At 41.5% G+C, this 15,935-nt stretch overlaps 1 protein-coding gene across 1 annotated transcript; it reads left to right on the top strand.

Moving 5' to 3' along the window:
* The first annotated feature begins 569 nt into the window (after positions 1-569).
* Positions 570-15,046, top strand: UGDH (UDP-glucose 6-dehydrogenase). The gene is made up of 12 exons (XM_048072870.2): positions 570-738; positions 1,131-1,299; positions 3,702-3,803; positions 5,156-5,356; positions 5,446-5,643; positions 6,133-6,280; positions 7,118-7,212; positions 9,058-9,188; positions 9,908-10,041; positions 11,019-11,110; positions 11,198-11,308; positions 12,080-15,046. The coding sequence occupies exons 2-12, from the start codon at positions 1,138-1,140 to the stop codon at positions 12,188-12,190; spliced, it is 1,485 nt and encodes a 494-aa protein (XP_047928827.1). The 5' UTR covers positions 570-738; positions 1,131-1,137; the 3' UTR covers positions 12,191-15,046.
* The last annotated feature ends 889 nt before the right edge of the window (positions 15,047-15,935 follow it).

The raw sequence follows: 15,935 nt of genomic DNA, 5'->3' as shown, positions 1-15,935 counted from the left end.
CCCTGGGGGTGTTCAAGGAAAGGTTGAACGTGGTGCTTAGGGACGTGGTTTTGTGGGTGATAGTGGTGGTAGGGGGTTGGTTGGACCAGATGATCTTGGAGGTCTTTTCCAACTTTAATGATTCTGTGCTTCTAATTTTGTTTTCTGGTAAGCACAGCCGAAGGACCAAACATGCTTCACCCTCATAGTCGGCCACCAAAACGCAGCCCTTCCCTCACAACGCCCTGAAGCGGCCCAAGAGGCGACCCCGGCCCCACACGCCGCCATCCCCTCCGATCGCCCCGAGCCAAACGGAGCTCGGGGGGGGGGGGGCCCGGCGCTGCCCGCAGCCTCCTCACAGCGGGGGGCTGCGGGAGGCGGCCGCGGCGGGGCCGGGCCGCGGAGACCCCAGGCGGGCCCGGGGGCCCTGCGGCCCCTCAGCGGCGGGGCGGTGGCGGGGCCTGCGCGGCGGGCTCGGCGCCTGAGGTGTCCGGCGCCCATTCGCCGGCGGGGCCGGAGGAGGGAGGGAGGGAGGGAGGGAGGGAGGCGGGCGGGCTCCGCTCCGCTCCGCTCCGCTCCGCTCCGCCCCGGCCCCGCGGGAAGGGAGGAACCGGGGCCGGGCCTCGCTCGGCTTCCACGGCATGAAGCAGCCGCCTCAACCCCGCGGCGGCCCTTTAAATAGCCGCCGCCCGGCTCGCAGCGGAGCGTCGCTTTGAGCTCGCCGAGCATCCATCGCCTCAGCCCCGCTGCCCGCAGGCTGTAAGTCCCGCGGCTGCCGGCCTGCGCCTTCCCCGGGCTGCGGAGGCCGCGGCCGAGGCGCCTTTCCCCTTCCTTTTCCCTTCCCTTTCTCTCCCTCCCCGCCGCTGGGGGCCCCCAGCCCTTCCCCCGTGCCCCCAGCCCTTTCCCGGCTGAAGGGGGGTGTTTGTGCTGCGGGGTGGCCGCCAAAAATGCTTCCTCGATGCTCTGGATCTGAAAGCTTTCCCTATTAATTGTGTCGCGCATTTAGGATCCAGCTGTATGAACGCGCTTCTTTGTGGCAGCCCAGCAGAGGAGCACGGATGCTTTGAGGTTTCCTTTCAAGGCGGGCGCCTGGCCGGCCGTTCCCTGTTGTGACCCCCCGCTTCTCTTGTTTCCTCTCCCCTTCTTGCCAGAGCAATCATGTTCGAAATCAAGAAGATCTGCTGCATCGGTGCCGGTTATGTCGGAGGGCCAACCTGCAGCGTGATTGCACAGATGTGCCCTAATATCACCGTTACCGTTGTGGATGTCAACGAGGCCAGAATCAACGCCTGGAATTCGGACACGCTTCCCATTTACGAGGTAAACTTGTCTCCCTGGCATCTCTCCTTTGAGCCAGCCCTGCATTTGCTTCCCTTCCACCGCATGGCATCTCCTCATGGCCCTCTCCTGAAGCTTGAGAAGTGTAGCACAATGATGGCCTTCAAAATGAGCGTTCTGGAACAGCCGCTCATTAAATCAGATTTTTGAAACAAGAATTTGATATCTGGTGTGGGAGGGTACTTAAAGGTTATTTACCAATGGCCTAGTAATGACAAACGTTACTGTTTTCCTAGTGAGTTGTGCTAAATCATGCTGACTTTCTCTTGCGATCTATTTAACCATAACGTAGTCCTCTTAATCAGTTATAGATATCTGCTGTGTTGTTGCACAACATTAATGTGTAATAGTGGGCGATAAGCTTCTTCTGTTCTGAATGCTGCCAAAATCTAGCCTGTGCTGCCCATCTTAACTGTGTTGTTAGGTGAGGACAGTCATGTTCCTGACTTGCTTATACCATATATATTTAGGCTAGGAATATTAGGACATATTAAAACGATTTCTAAAAGTATCATACTGTTTTTTCCTTTGTTACAGAAGGCTTTTAATTTGAAAGTGTAGTAAGTACTTCCCTAATGCTAAAGAGGATTAGTGTCCTTCGTCAGTCTTTTCTCTCTTCTTCGTTGTTTCGGGAGATATAGTTGTTCTAGGTTCAGGTTCCATTCTTAAATGGTAATGAAAACTTATCTTCATGTGGCTCCCAATGACAAGGTGCTGTTACTAACAGTTACTGCTTCTTCTGGCTATAAGAAGTCTTCTGAATCCTGTCTGTGCTGTAGCACTTAATTTGTAAGAGCAGGAAAAAAAAATACAAAAAATAGTTTGACTCTAAGCAGAGATGAGTAGACTTCCTTTGTCAAGCATATTCAAAGGAAAATGTGTGTAATGCTCAGATTAGCAGGCAAGACTTGAAAAAAGATCACAAAAGGAAGTACTTTGTTTGGTATTAACACTTAGACTACTAACACTTCGAGTTTAAGTAAAAATAATCTTGGCTCTTTTTTTTTTAAAAAAAAAAGCTAAAAGCACACACACAAAAAAACTAAACAGCGCAACATCTGTTTCCTGGAACTGTCCTTTCCTTACAAAGAATGTACAAAAACTGCCAAGAACTAGTTCAGACAGTTGTGAATTTGAGTCATTGCACACAGAGGTTTTTGTATTTTTTTTATTTTTTTTCTATCCAGTGTCAGAAGGTACAGTGAAATTCTTTCACTTTCTAGTGAGCTACCTCTCTATTTACATCCCAATAAGACTATAGATGAAATATTTGATGGGTGGTTCTGCCTATGTTGACTTTTCCTTTTCAGTTAGATATCTGGTATAAAGTGAGACGGCAAAAATGCCTTGCATAAGAAAGCTTCTACTTCATTTTCCTTCTCTCTCTCTACAGTGAACCTTTGCCTTCCTGGCACTTACTCAAATACCTCATGTCATGATAGGCATCTCACAAGTTGGAGACTTGATTGCAAGGTTACAGTGTGTGTGACTTTATTATCAAACAGAATATAAAGGCTTCTCTTATCTATGACAAACATATCTAAATTAAAACATTCTATAGCCCATCCTAGTACAGAGGCTTGTTTGCGTACACATGACCTGCTCCCCTTGTCTGAGTGGAGGTGTTGAGGGAAGGAAAAGTGTTCTAGCACTGTCTGTGTATCTGGAAAGAATCTCATCAAATTGTGCCTGTGATTCTTCTGCACTGCAGGTGTGGTTCCTGGATAAATTTAGTATTTAGTCTGGTAATCTGGTACAAACACGTGTGGTAGACACAGGAGAGAAAGACAACTCCTTTTGTCAATCTGTTGCCTCTTTCATTGGATTTGAGCTTGCTAACTTAGTGTAAATTGATTCTGTGGGTTTGTTTGTTTGTTTGTTTTTTTAATAGTGAATCAGTTTATTAGATCTGAGTTCATTTGTTTGGGAGATCATGGAATGTGTAGCTGAGGGACAAGGAGAGGTGCAGACACGTTTTTTTTTTTTTTTTTTCTCCCCACAGCCTTGGGAGTATTGTAAGACTTTGTTCCTGAATCTACTTAAAGAACCTGTAGAGTGATGTTAATTGTTGTTCATGGCAATAGAGCTAAGCATGTGAATAACTGGAGCCTAAAACCTGTTGTGTAAATAGCAACTCAGTGTGGCTGAAATCTGAGACTGTTTTGAGTGTCTTGACTAAGAAAAGGATTTATTTATTTTTGCCCTTGTATAAAGCTACAGAAGCTTTACTTTACATCTGACAGACTGAAAATATGCCACACTGAGCAAAAAAGTATCTGAAATTACATGCTGTCTGTTTGGGCATGTACTTCCACTGTTCTGTATGCCCCAAAAGACTAATGTACGGCATTAACCTTAACTGCTTTTTTTTTGTTTTCTTTCAGCCAGGGTTAAAAGAAGTGGTAGAGTCGTGCCGAGGAAAAAACCTCTTCTTTTCCACCAGTATTGATGATGCCATTAGAGAAGCTGATCTTGTATTTATTTCTGTAAGTTTAGGGGGTGATGTATGTCTGTATCTCCTATGTATTGCTGTTTTTATGTTGGGAAGAGGTCTTTGGTTTAGCGTATGGATTCATTTAGTCATGTCATGTCACTGTGTCACAGATTCTTCCTTGTCTGCATACTGTGGGGAACAGTAGTAAGCTTTTTATTTTATCTTTATCTTGCACTTGGTTTCTTGTAGCCAGTAGAACACTTGGCAGGCCAACAAGCCCTGATTCCAAATGATAATGCTGATGTTTAGCTTGGTTAAGTATTTGGGGCCCTGGAGCAGGATTTAGTGCAGATCCTTCATTGTAGTGTACTGAAGGCCGTGGGAGTTTGATAGGATTCCGAGACTGGGATGGAAAATCATATACTGAGCACTGGTTACAAAGGTGACTTATTTCTAGAGGCTATGTATTAATGGTAGGAGCTGGCAGGAATTTTCCTTAATATCCTTTAGGAGGCCTTAATATTTCTAAGCTGTTGACACCTCTAAGAAGCAGATCCAGTCAAACATAAGCAGTGTGACCTCTCTTAAGTTTCTCAATGCGGAGTCCAGAAGGACTGACTTCTATTCATCTTGGTAGGCCGCAGCTGAGACTCGTTACTGAAGTCCTCTTTTCTTGAGATCCTCTCTTTGTTAGGGCACCTCAGTACAGAGCTCTCCTGATAGTATATTTCTCCATTCATGAAGGCTAAAATAAATGCTACTTGGCTGGAAGATTGCCACTAATACAACCCATGTATTGCCACCTGGGTTCCTGTCAGACTTGTAAAATCCCAGCAGTTCTTATGTTGTTGCTATTTCTTTGAGTTTCTAATAAAAAAGACCCTTTGTCTTAATCTAATTCTAATTAAAAAAAAAAAAAATCTTTCTTAAACTGAACAACATTTTCTGTATACTTCACTATAGTGATTTTTCAGCAGCTCTACACTTAAGTTTAAACCCACTTTGCAGTGCGTTTCACTGCCTCACTAGTTGCAAGACTCTTATAATGTGAATTTTAACACTTCCTACATTGGACAGGAAATAAAAGATGGCTGTCTGTAGCAATAAATAAATTGTTGCTGTGTCCAGGATAGGGCCTAAGCTTAATAGAAGCCTGCAGAGCTGTTATGAATTGCTCTTGTTTAAATTCTATTTGAATAGAGGCTAGTGAGCTTTCTTTGGAAGACAAAATGAGTAACTGAGAAAGCTAATAGCTGTTCACCTGATACTGCAGCTGGAGTAATTGAGGGGCAGAACCAAACTGGGCTCAGGGAAACAAAGTGTCTGTCCTAACACAGGACCAACTGAATAGGTGAAATTGAGAGACCAATAATGTTTCTTCTCTGCCTGTGTATCTGTAACTAGGTTAACACTCCCACAAAGACCTATGGGATGGGAAAAGGCCGAGCTGCTGACCTGAAATACATTGAAGCTTGTGCTAGACGAATTGTACAAAACTCCAATGGCTACAAAATTGTCACTGAGAAGAGCACAGTTCCAGTACGTGCTGCAGAGAGCATTCGTCGAATATTTGATGCCAATACGAAGCCTAACTTGGATTTGCAGGTAAGCATGATCTTTGAGTTGTGTTTTAAGGGTGCTGGCTTTTGCTTTTTAGGTGTTCTTTATTTCACACTTCAACTGTGTGCTTGCAGGTGCTGTCTAACCCAGAGTTCCTCGCAGAAGGAACAGCCATCAAGGACCTGAAGAACCCTGACAGAGTGCTTATTGGTGGAGATGACTCTCCAGAGGGACAGAAAGCTGTCCGTGCACTTTGTGCTGTTTATGAGCACTGGGTGCCCAAAGAGAAAATCCTCACAACTAACACCTGGTCATCAGAACTTTCTAAACTGGTTAGTACTACTCACCACTTGTCTCTGTAGTGAGTGAAGGATGCAAGAGAGACAAAGCTCTTAAGCAGTTCACCGAAACTGAGTGATGCAGCTAGCAAAGACAGACAGGGTCTGGAGGACCCAGTGTATGTCAAAGGATATTTGTCTTTATCAATGATCTTGGTTGATCTAATAGATTGTATCAATTTCCCATGAAATCCTTGCCTCACATTTATTGCTGTGTTATTACTAAATAAGCCATCAGTACTGCAGAAATTGTCTACCTTCACAAAATGTTTCCAGGTCTGCAAGTTAAGTATTATGTTATTCTGCTTAGATCTCATTAATTAGCATTTATGTATTAAACTGCTTATTACCATTTAGTTGCTCAACTGAGCTACACAGTACTGGGGGAAGAATTACTTTAGTATCTTACTCATTGATCTGTGGGCACCCTGGTTTCCAGAAGAATTACATTTTCTATACTATGTTGTTTTTTCTTATCTACAGGCAGCTAATGCTTTCCTTGCCCAAAGAATCAGCAGCATTAACTCAATCAGTGCTCTGTGTGAAGCTACGGGGGCAGATGTTGAAGAAGTAGCAAGAGCTATTGGAACAGACCAAAGAATTGGAAATAAGTTCCTGAAAGCCAGTGTTGGTAAGTGGATTTTTTTTTCTCCTTCTGGGCTTCCATTTATTACTGCAATAGATCTATTAATAGCATTTTGAAATACATGATCTGATAATCTAAAATCATCTACATCATGGAAAAATACTGCTGTGAAGTGCCAGCACAAAAACACTTTCTGGTGAAATGTCTAGGATGGAGGGTGTTCTAGACTGGGTAATGTGAAGCACAAAATAACCTTATTAAATTAACCTCTTTTAGAAGTTCATGCAAGAGTGAAAGTATATAGTAAATACACTTCCAAAATTCTATTTGGTTATTAAAATTTATCCTACAATGTGTTGCTTCTGGGACTCTGAGTAAAGTTCTACGGGTCAAGGATCCTTCTACTGATTATTTCAATTCTCTCTTAGCTGTGGTGATCTCTTGGTTCTTGGCTATGATTAAATAGCCATTTGGGGTTGGGGGGAAGGGGAAGAACCTAATCTTTGCATGTTTATTCTGAGAAATACTTGTACACATCTCTAGGTGGGGGATGAGCAAACCTAGGAGCTTGTCTACCTTTGCTTGATAAAAACGTCCTACAATCTAGAGACTCTTACGATTCATTGAGACAGGTTTAAAACTTCTATTGACTTAATGGGATCTGAAGCAGACATTAAGGCTTTTGTAATTGACAAAAAGTAGCTCCAGGTGTTGGACTCTGAAAGATCCCTAGGGGTTTTCATTTGTTAGCAGTGACATCCTGGGGAAAAACTATAAAGCTGACTGTCAATGATTGCCAAAAACTACTTGATTACAAAGAGTGGGTTAGAGTAGTACCTTATTAATGCAAGGCACCTGTAAAATAACAGCCTTCTTTTTCAGGGTTTGGAGGTAGCTGTTTTCAGAAGGATGTCTTGAATTTGGTGTACCTTTGTGAGGCACTGAACTTACCTGAAGTAGCCAGATACTGGCAACAGGTACAAGTTTCCTTTTCACTTTTTTTTTTTTCCACAGGGTGTTGTTTCTTCAGCTCTTGAGTATTGTCCATGTGTACGCTCTGTAGGCTTTATTTGGAGTGAATTAACTTGTCTGAACCAAATGGATTGGGAAGTTGTTTGGAAGTAGCAATAGAAAATGCAAAGTACAAGTATATCTGGACTCCTAGTTCTGGCTTTGCAGGAGTCTATTCCCCAAAAAGTGCAAAGTACTCTTTTCTAATTATCTGAAATGTGGCTGGATGTTTCTTGTAACTCCTCAAACCTGTGAAACTCAGACATCCTTCAGTTTACTCAGTATAAAATGAAAGCAGACAATCCCTGGAGCAGTGAGGGCTGCAGGAACTAACCACACCAACTTGATAATCTGGTGAAGAATGGTAAAGCTACTAGTCTTTAAAGAGACAAGAGACAAATTGGTTTGGCTCTTTAGTCTCTGAGATCATAAGGATACTTCCCTTATGCAACCTAGCTGAAGTCTTGGCAGCCCAAATGTTTAGGAACACTTATGGTTTGCTCTCTATGGGGTTGTTTTTTAATTAACAATGAACCCTTTAGGCTTATGTTAATATAAACAAACTAGTTTAAAATTTTTACTGCCTTTAAGTTCTCTTACTCTGGTTTAAGAGTAATTCTTTGCAGTGTTTCTCTATGACTTAAGCTGTGGACAGATCAGACAGTAAGAATACCTTATTCTAACCCTGCAGCAGCCAAAGTGCTGTGTTCATGTAGTGTGATCCTGTACCTGCACCTTCTTCCTCAGAGCACTGTCAGCTTGCAGAGGTCCATCTATCCCAGCCCACTGTGCTCAGGTGCTCACGTAATCCATACGTGCAATAAGCAACTGTGAATCCCTTCCCTGCACCATGAATATGGCACTGTCAGCGGACTAAAGTCTTCTTCACTTGACAACACACATACAGAAAGAAATGTATCTCTCTTGCCCTGTCACCTGTTGGGCTTATGTTCCCCATCACCACCTTACCCTGCTGACTTGTATAATCTCACTGCTTTTATTTCCTTTCCTCAAAGAAACCCAGCTCACCCATATCCTTCTTTATTGTTTATACCTCATGTTCCATAACATAAGCTTAACATAGCTGCTATTAATTCCTGCTTTGAGTTTAACTATACTTTTCTATTGATTTCTGACACTTCCATGTCAGTTCATGGTAAACATTGACTAGGTGGGGAACCTGCCTTCCCTGTTCTACCAGCGATCTGGTGCCCCGTGTGTTCGAGCCTGGGAATCAAAGTTTGAAGCAGGCTGGAAGGAAAGCACTAAAGCAGCCAAGTTGAATGAACCTACTTCTATGTAATAACAAAACCAAGACACTTCAAGGTCTAGTTTAGTCACGCTAGTTTTATGCACTGAAATCAGTTAAAGTAGATTAAAAAAAATATGATTGCTGTGAGAACACTTCAGATATGGCAGGTAGGGAAACATTCATCTGGCGATGGGATATCCATGTGACTTCAGGTACTCTGAAACTGCTTTCCATGTTTCTGCCTAGAATGAACATGTAGTAACTCACTTTTTTTACATCACAAACCAGAAAAAGCCTAGCCTTTGAACTAGCTGATACAAGATGGGGTGTGTGTATATAAACGCATTTGTAGTCACTGATTAAAACTGTATGTATCTCAAGTTGATAAATGAACTGAATTAATCTTTGGGCTATTTATGATACTGAGCAAAAATACGTGGCTTTGTCTTTCAAGCCTCTTTTAAACTTGCATAGCTAGTTTGGCTTTGAATATTAGCAGAATCCAGTTACAGTTTAAAATGGCTCTCTTCTAAGCCGTAACGTTTTTTTATAATTTCAGGTAATAGACATGAATGATTACCAGAGGCGAAGATTTGCTTCCCGTATTATTGACAGTTTGTTCAATACTGTCACTGATAAGAAGATTGCTATTCTAGGGTTTGCATTCAAAAAGGATACTGGGGACACCAGGTAAGACAGTGAATTCAGTGTGCTAATGTGGATTCCCTACACTTGTCACAGCTGTGCAGCTAAATCCACCAGCTCAATTCTGTTAAGGAAAACAGATCAAACATGGGATCCTTCAGCTCTTCTGAATGAATTGCTTTGTTGTATGGATAGTGGTTCCTAAATGAGTAAGACAGCTGATTACTGATCTCTGTAACATACCTGAATCTTTCAGTAGCTAGAACAGATAACTCATTGTGTTAAGTCCTTAACTTGCACGGGGAATGATTGTTTGACTCCTTCTCCACAGTAAAGAATGCAAATATTTTTGCAACTGATTCTAAATTGCTGTTTGAAGCCAAAGTTTCAGCTTTGTTTCCCCAAAGATGTTTAATTCCCTCTTTCTGTAAAGGGCAGACTTGATAATAAAATTCTCCCCAACTGCAATTTGTGGGGCACACTTATGAGAGTGATGCCTCGTTACTTGTGGTCGGCAGGAGTGTTGGGGTGTACTGTCTTTCTTTTATGATTCAGCAGAAGAGACGTAAGCTTTTTTTTTCCCTTTGTATTATTCTTCTTGGCCTCCCTCAAGATTTTTAATTTATTGTTGGCATGGATTACCACTAAGACTTTTAATGTAAAACCAGTATAAAGGCTCTGGCATTACATATCATGACACTTGAAGACTTGCATTATTTAGAACATAACATCAGGTTCTTCAGCTGTTTAATTCTCCTCCCTAGAGAGTCATCCAGTATCTACATTAGCAAGTATTTAATGGATGAAGGAGCAAAGCTCCACATCTATGATCCTAAAGTACCTAAGGAACAAATCATCTTGGATCTCTCACACCCAGGTGTCTCAGAAGATAATCAAGGTAAGAATGCTCATGTAAAGCTTCCATGCCCCCACAACAAGAAGAAATCCCCCCAAACCTATTCTCAAAATATGCAAGGTCTGTTTAAATACTGTGCAATCACTTTCACCCTGGCATGATGTACTGTTGGTTCTACTTAATGTACAAGATTGCCATAGCTCAGAAGATTACTGTAACTCTTCTCCCTTTCCCCTTAACCTTTATAGGCAAAGGCTAATTCTGTACTGTTGTATCACTTTTCTTTTAACAAATAATCCTTTGAATACATGGAAAAAAGTTTTCTCTGCATAATTTAAAGGAAAAGAAACAAGAAGGTCCTGTAGTAGGAGAGAATAGTGTTATTCTGTGAACAACTTTGTGTGCTGAGTCCTATCTTGCCTGCTCATGTAAAGCAGAAGTAAAGAAATAATTCTGGAATTCACTGTAGAGCTTCCTCTTCAGTTGTTTCCAGTGGTGAAGAGTGGCCGGAAATGACCTGTGGTGAGGAAGGTGTGTGTTATTTGACAAGTCCTTGAATTTGAGGATGATGGGAGGGGTGCCTCTAGGCAGCTGCTGAGGCAGAAAGAGGGTAAAGGCAGCCCTTAGTGTATGCAATGAGACGTGTATTTTTTCTAGTGTGAAGTGAGCATTAAACAGCAACTGTGGCGTGCTGGTGTTGTACAGTCTATAACCTTTATGGGAGTTGGCGTTTGATCAGTTGATAGTAACTTCCAGGTCTAGAGATGCTCTTGACTGTGTTTAAATCAAATTTGAGTGCTTAACTTCAAACATCAAAATACCAGATTCTATTTGGACGCCAGGTACAAATGTAATGAAAGCAGCTTGTCACTTTGTCATTAAATAATGACATAAGACGTGTCTAGATAAGTGACCCAAAACTCACCTTGTTTGAACAGGGTGACAAAGACTCTCTTGCCAGGAGTGCACCAGATTGCCACAGATGTGTGCAGAACAAAACTTTATTTTCCTTGTTACAGTGTCTCGGCTGGTGACTATAAGTAAAGATCCCTATGAAGCCTGTGATGGTGCTCATGCCCTTGTAATTTGCACTGAATGGGATATGTTTAAGGTAAAAATATCATCTTTAAATTTAACTGAAGGAAAATAAAGTGTCAAGCTACGTATTTATTCTGTATGCTTTAATTGCTTTTTACAGGAGCTGGATTATGAACGTATTCACAAGAAGATGCTGAAGCCTGCATTTATCTTTGATGGTAGGAGAGTTCTTGATGATCTTCACAATGAGCTGCAAGTCATTGGCTTCCAGGTAACCAGCTGGGTGATGCTTCAGGGTTTTCCTTCTGCTTCTGCACAGTGAAATGAGGGAATAGCAAGGAGGGGGAGGGGAAACTCTTCTCTTCAGGAGAGGTTTTAAATTTAAATCAATCTGTACTTAAGTCTCTCTTCACTAGTGCACTTTTCCTCCAGTACCTTCCTGGTACTTTAAAAACTCGTACTCCAAAACACCAAGCTACGTTAGACTCTGCCATCAACATTCAACAGTATAAGCACACCTTGAAACACTTCTAGTAGAGACAGAATCTGAGTAATACTAAAATCACCAAATCCCTGAATAATCTGATAAAGCATCTCAGCCAGTCACAATTAGAACAAAATCAACAAGACTGGATGCACATTTCAATTTCATATTGTGTATCCCTGAGCACAGTGACTACTTGCCTAATGGCCATAGACTTTCCCTCTTGATATCTTTTTCTCTTTTTTTTTTTTTTGTACTGATAGTCCTATGGAAGATAAGGCACACAAATGCTTAAATTTGCAGGATGCAGCTCTTTAGATACATGAAGTGGGAACCTGTGAAAGGCTTTTTTTATTATTTTTATTTTTTTAACTCTTTGCACTTGCACTTGTATTTTCAGAAACTGTCCCTGGGCACACTGCTTTATAGCTTCTATTATGCTAGTGTTCATCAAATGTAGTCATCACCCTGGCTTTAGTTTCTGTATTCCTCGTGATTCTGCCTACATGACTCTGCTACTTCGCCGTGCTCACTTGCTAAATGTGCTTTGTCTTTCAGATTGAAACAATTGGGAAGAAGGTGTCAGCCAAAAGAATCCCTTTTGCTTCTTCTTGTGAAATTCCTAAGTTCAGCCTGCAGGACCCACCTGTCAAAAAGCCTAGAGTATAATGTTTAGTAGGTACTAAAGGAATTATGTGGACCTTCTTAAGGATAATAACTGTAAGCCTATGCTTTTTTTAAGGAAAAATATTTTTCATAAACTAAAGGCAATTTTACACTAGAAATGGTACCCGGTACATGTGAATTCAGTCTATTTTCAAATATCTATTTTTATAGCAATTTTTTGGTTACTGAAGATGGTACTGACCTGTTTTTAATAATGAAACAACCTTTTAAGTGGAAAAGTTACCATCAAACTGCAAATTTTTACTTCCAGAAATGTTCCTAAATTGCACTTTAAATGTTTCAAGTGATGTGAGCGGGGGGGGGGGGGGAAGAAATGGAACATCTCTCTACTTCAGTCCAGTTATAGATAGTGATCAGGAACTTTGGCCTCACTTCTTAAAATTTTCCTCTGGGGTTAATTCTTTCCCCTGTTAAATGCCTGTTTTAACTGGCATTGAAGTCAAATTCACTTAGAACTTCTCTTAATAGGTTTGGGTTGAGCCCTACCCCAGAGCTGACTGCAACCGTAATGCCCTGATCCTGACCGGGATCAATGGGCATGGATGCAGTCTGAGCTGCAGCTGTTGGGAGGCCGGATAGATGTCTGCAAAACTATCATGTCATTGGCAGTGGACTAGCAGCCATAAACTGATCCGCTGGTAAATCTCGCTTGTGATTCTTGGTTGTCTTGCCTACATTCCATGTGCAGCACATAAATTATTGAGTTAATCAGATTCCTGGGGCAAGTTTTTCCTAAGTTACCACAATACAACCCATCTTCAGCAGAGGAGCATTCTGCTTGCTGCTTGTTTAAATGTTGAATTTAAGCAGAATTACCTTAATCCAGTATCAGCCCAAGCAGAAAGCAAATGGTAGCTTCGAAGCTACCTGATGGTTATTTTTTTTCCATCCTTTCTGCTTATATACTTCAACTGAAAGCAGCTTTCTTAATGAATCTGCAAAACTTATCCTCTGCTGTTCAGAAAATAAAAATTCAGCCCCATAAGTTAGTCAGCTTTCTACCTCATTTAATTAGCAGGAATTAATAGTTCCTATGTATCTTGATACTTTTTGCCTTTATTTTTACTTGTTTTTATTCTCAATTGGCCAGTGCTATTAAAATCCTTGAGATTATGAAGTTTGTGTTCGGCTTGTTGCATGAGGTTGTGGAGAGGAATGCAGTTCTAGAGAAAGATGACCATAAACAGGTTTTGGACTAGAAGGCATAGAAGTCTTAGTTGAATAATAGTGTTGGGATGTCTTTTTAAAAAATAAATAAATCCTGTAACTAGTCACAGAACACCTTCTGGTTTTATTCAACAGACGTGCCTTCAAGTATGCTATACCAATAGTTGTACTGGGAGCACAAGATCAGCGACTTGGTAACGAGAGTGCTGTTATTGGAACTATTTACCCACAGCAATGCAGATACAATGTGAGCTTTAGCACAGATCTTTGAAGACTTAAGGAATTTATGTAACAAATTGAGGAGACAATGCAAGGCAGTGTTATCTGTTCTGGCTGCAATAGCTGTATTCTTGTGCCAGATGCCCTCAGATCCTGTACCTCAATGGCTTCTAGATGAGGACTTGCTAAGTAGCAATTGTTCAATGCTTTGGGCAAATACACCTCGAGCTTTTTGCTGTATCACAAGACTCTTCTTTGAATATGTTATAAGATAGCCACAGAGAGCGGAGATTATGGGGGCTTGAATGCACTCAAACTATCATCTTCCATCATGACATCTTTTCTTCCCGAATCATTAGTGCTGCTTTCATACAACACCCAGAGGGCAAGGACAACCCTGCGGTACCCTTGTGGTCTGTGTAGCTGTAACGCAAAGGGGAGATCACACCCTCTGTGCAGGCAGACACCTTCAGGGCTTCCCCTAGCAGTACCAGAGGGCAAGCTGGTAACTTCTTGGGGATTAAGAGGGTACTGCCAACAGCCTCCTAGCACAACTTCAGTCAGCATGAGTGCTCTCTTGTCCTGAGCTGTGTGCAGGGTAGCAGCACACTGTTTCAGGACTCAACAGGATGGGTGGATAGCGACTACAGAGAATCAGAATGCTATTCAAAAACTTGCACGTAGCTCTAATAGTGGCCTCTCTATCGGACCTGTCTTCATCAGTTTGAAGTAGCAACATGAAACACTTAACTTCCTCTGAAGTGTTTCTCCTGTTGGCCATGCAAGAGCTGTAAGGCTGATTAGGACTCCTGAGGCTTCCAGTGCCTTTTCACACACTCCCAAGGAGACCGAGGAACCAGGAACAGCCCTATTCCTGTTCTGTTTTTCCTGAGGACTTGGCCGAAGCCTGGAGTGTGACCTGTCCTAATCATCAAGATGACAAAGACTGGGAAATTTTGTTATACTGGGACCACTCTAACTGGGGAGTGGCAGATGGTTTTCTGAAGATCACTAGGTGGTGACTGGTACTGGTGTTTCTCTTGCTTTCTTGAGTCAACTTTTTTCATCTGCTGCATTCTTTCAGTGGGACACTAGGATTCTGGGATGAATCAGGTTTAGGGATTTGAACAGCTGGTGGTGCATGCCTTCAGGATACCAAATACCTTGCATATATGCAAGAGAACCTTGCCACATGCCAAAAGAAACACGTTCAGAAGCTTTTGCAGCACTGTGAATAACCAGTTATCCTCTTCAGAGTACGGTTGCCAGGGAAATAGAGTTGGAGATGACTTGCATTCCTGCTTTGAAGAGTTTGTGCTCACAAGTAATGCATGGAAGAGGTGGTTCTTAATGTGATCGAGTCTGTGTTTATGAGATATTAGAGCATGTAACTCTTGATGAGAATTGTATACTATGAATAATAGACTTCTGTGCTGTTTTTTGATTTTTTTTTAATAAAATACAATCCAACATTAATATGGCTTTCCATTGCAAAAGCGTGACTGTAACAGCTGAAGCAAATGTGGCTTAATGCAAGCCTATGAACAGCATATGGACCGCACGTATGCATGGTCTTACTCAGCGTGTACTTAGACAAATCCATGTGCCAGACAAGATGTACTGCTTTTTCTTCTATATGTCTCTTAGTCCAGCTAAAACTAGTCTGGTTGCTGGAGTGAGGTAGTCAAGAATACTACAAGTGAATAGAACAAACACATTTTTGATCAAGCTAGTAGTTAGAGGAGAACTTTCATAGCAGCTAACAACTTTATACCTCTCTTTGTCCCTTAAAGTTCAGTTCTTCTGTTGGAGGTGATTGTGAATTTATAGTATTCTATAGTCTTGCTCAACAAGTTGAGTTTGAAATGAATTGTAAAACAATGCAGGAAATAACAGGTAACTGATGATTGCTTAGTGTCAGGTTTCATTACTTTTTTTTTCCCCTCCCTGTTCCAAGGCAAAATTTTTACTGTAAGTTGAACATCATCTTTGATAAGAAGTTGTAAAGAAGCATACCCCTTTAATTTTTATATAAATGGGACACCAATATTATTTGCTGATGAAGTGTGTGTGGGGGAAATTAGAACTATTCTTAAATGAACACTTGCTTTGTTTATTTAACCTAGAGACTCTAAGTCACAGATGCAGCAATTCTCTAGTCAGCTGCATAAGACTTAATTATGCTTCAGACATTGTAGTAGATTGATATAATGTTTAAAAAAAAAAGCTACTCTCTTAAAGAATCTGTGTCAATTTGAGATCATAGTCCCAAAAGTGTTCGTTTTCCTGCTTGTGAGGAAAATTATTGTTTTTATAGTACTTTATGGCTGTTTTGTGAAAC

This window comes from Anser cygnoides, chromosome 4 (assembly GCF_040182565.1).
Source record: "Anser cygnoides isolate HZ-2024a breed goose chromosome 4, Taihu_goose_T2T_genome, whole genome shotgun sequence".
Lineage (NCBI taxonomy): Eukaryota > Metazoa > Chordata > Aves > Anseriformes > Anatidae > Anser > Anser cygnoides.
The sequence above is the reverse complement of the archived record's forward strand: the minus strand, read 5'-3'. Positions and strand labels throughout refer to the sequence as shown.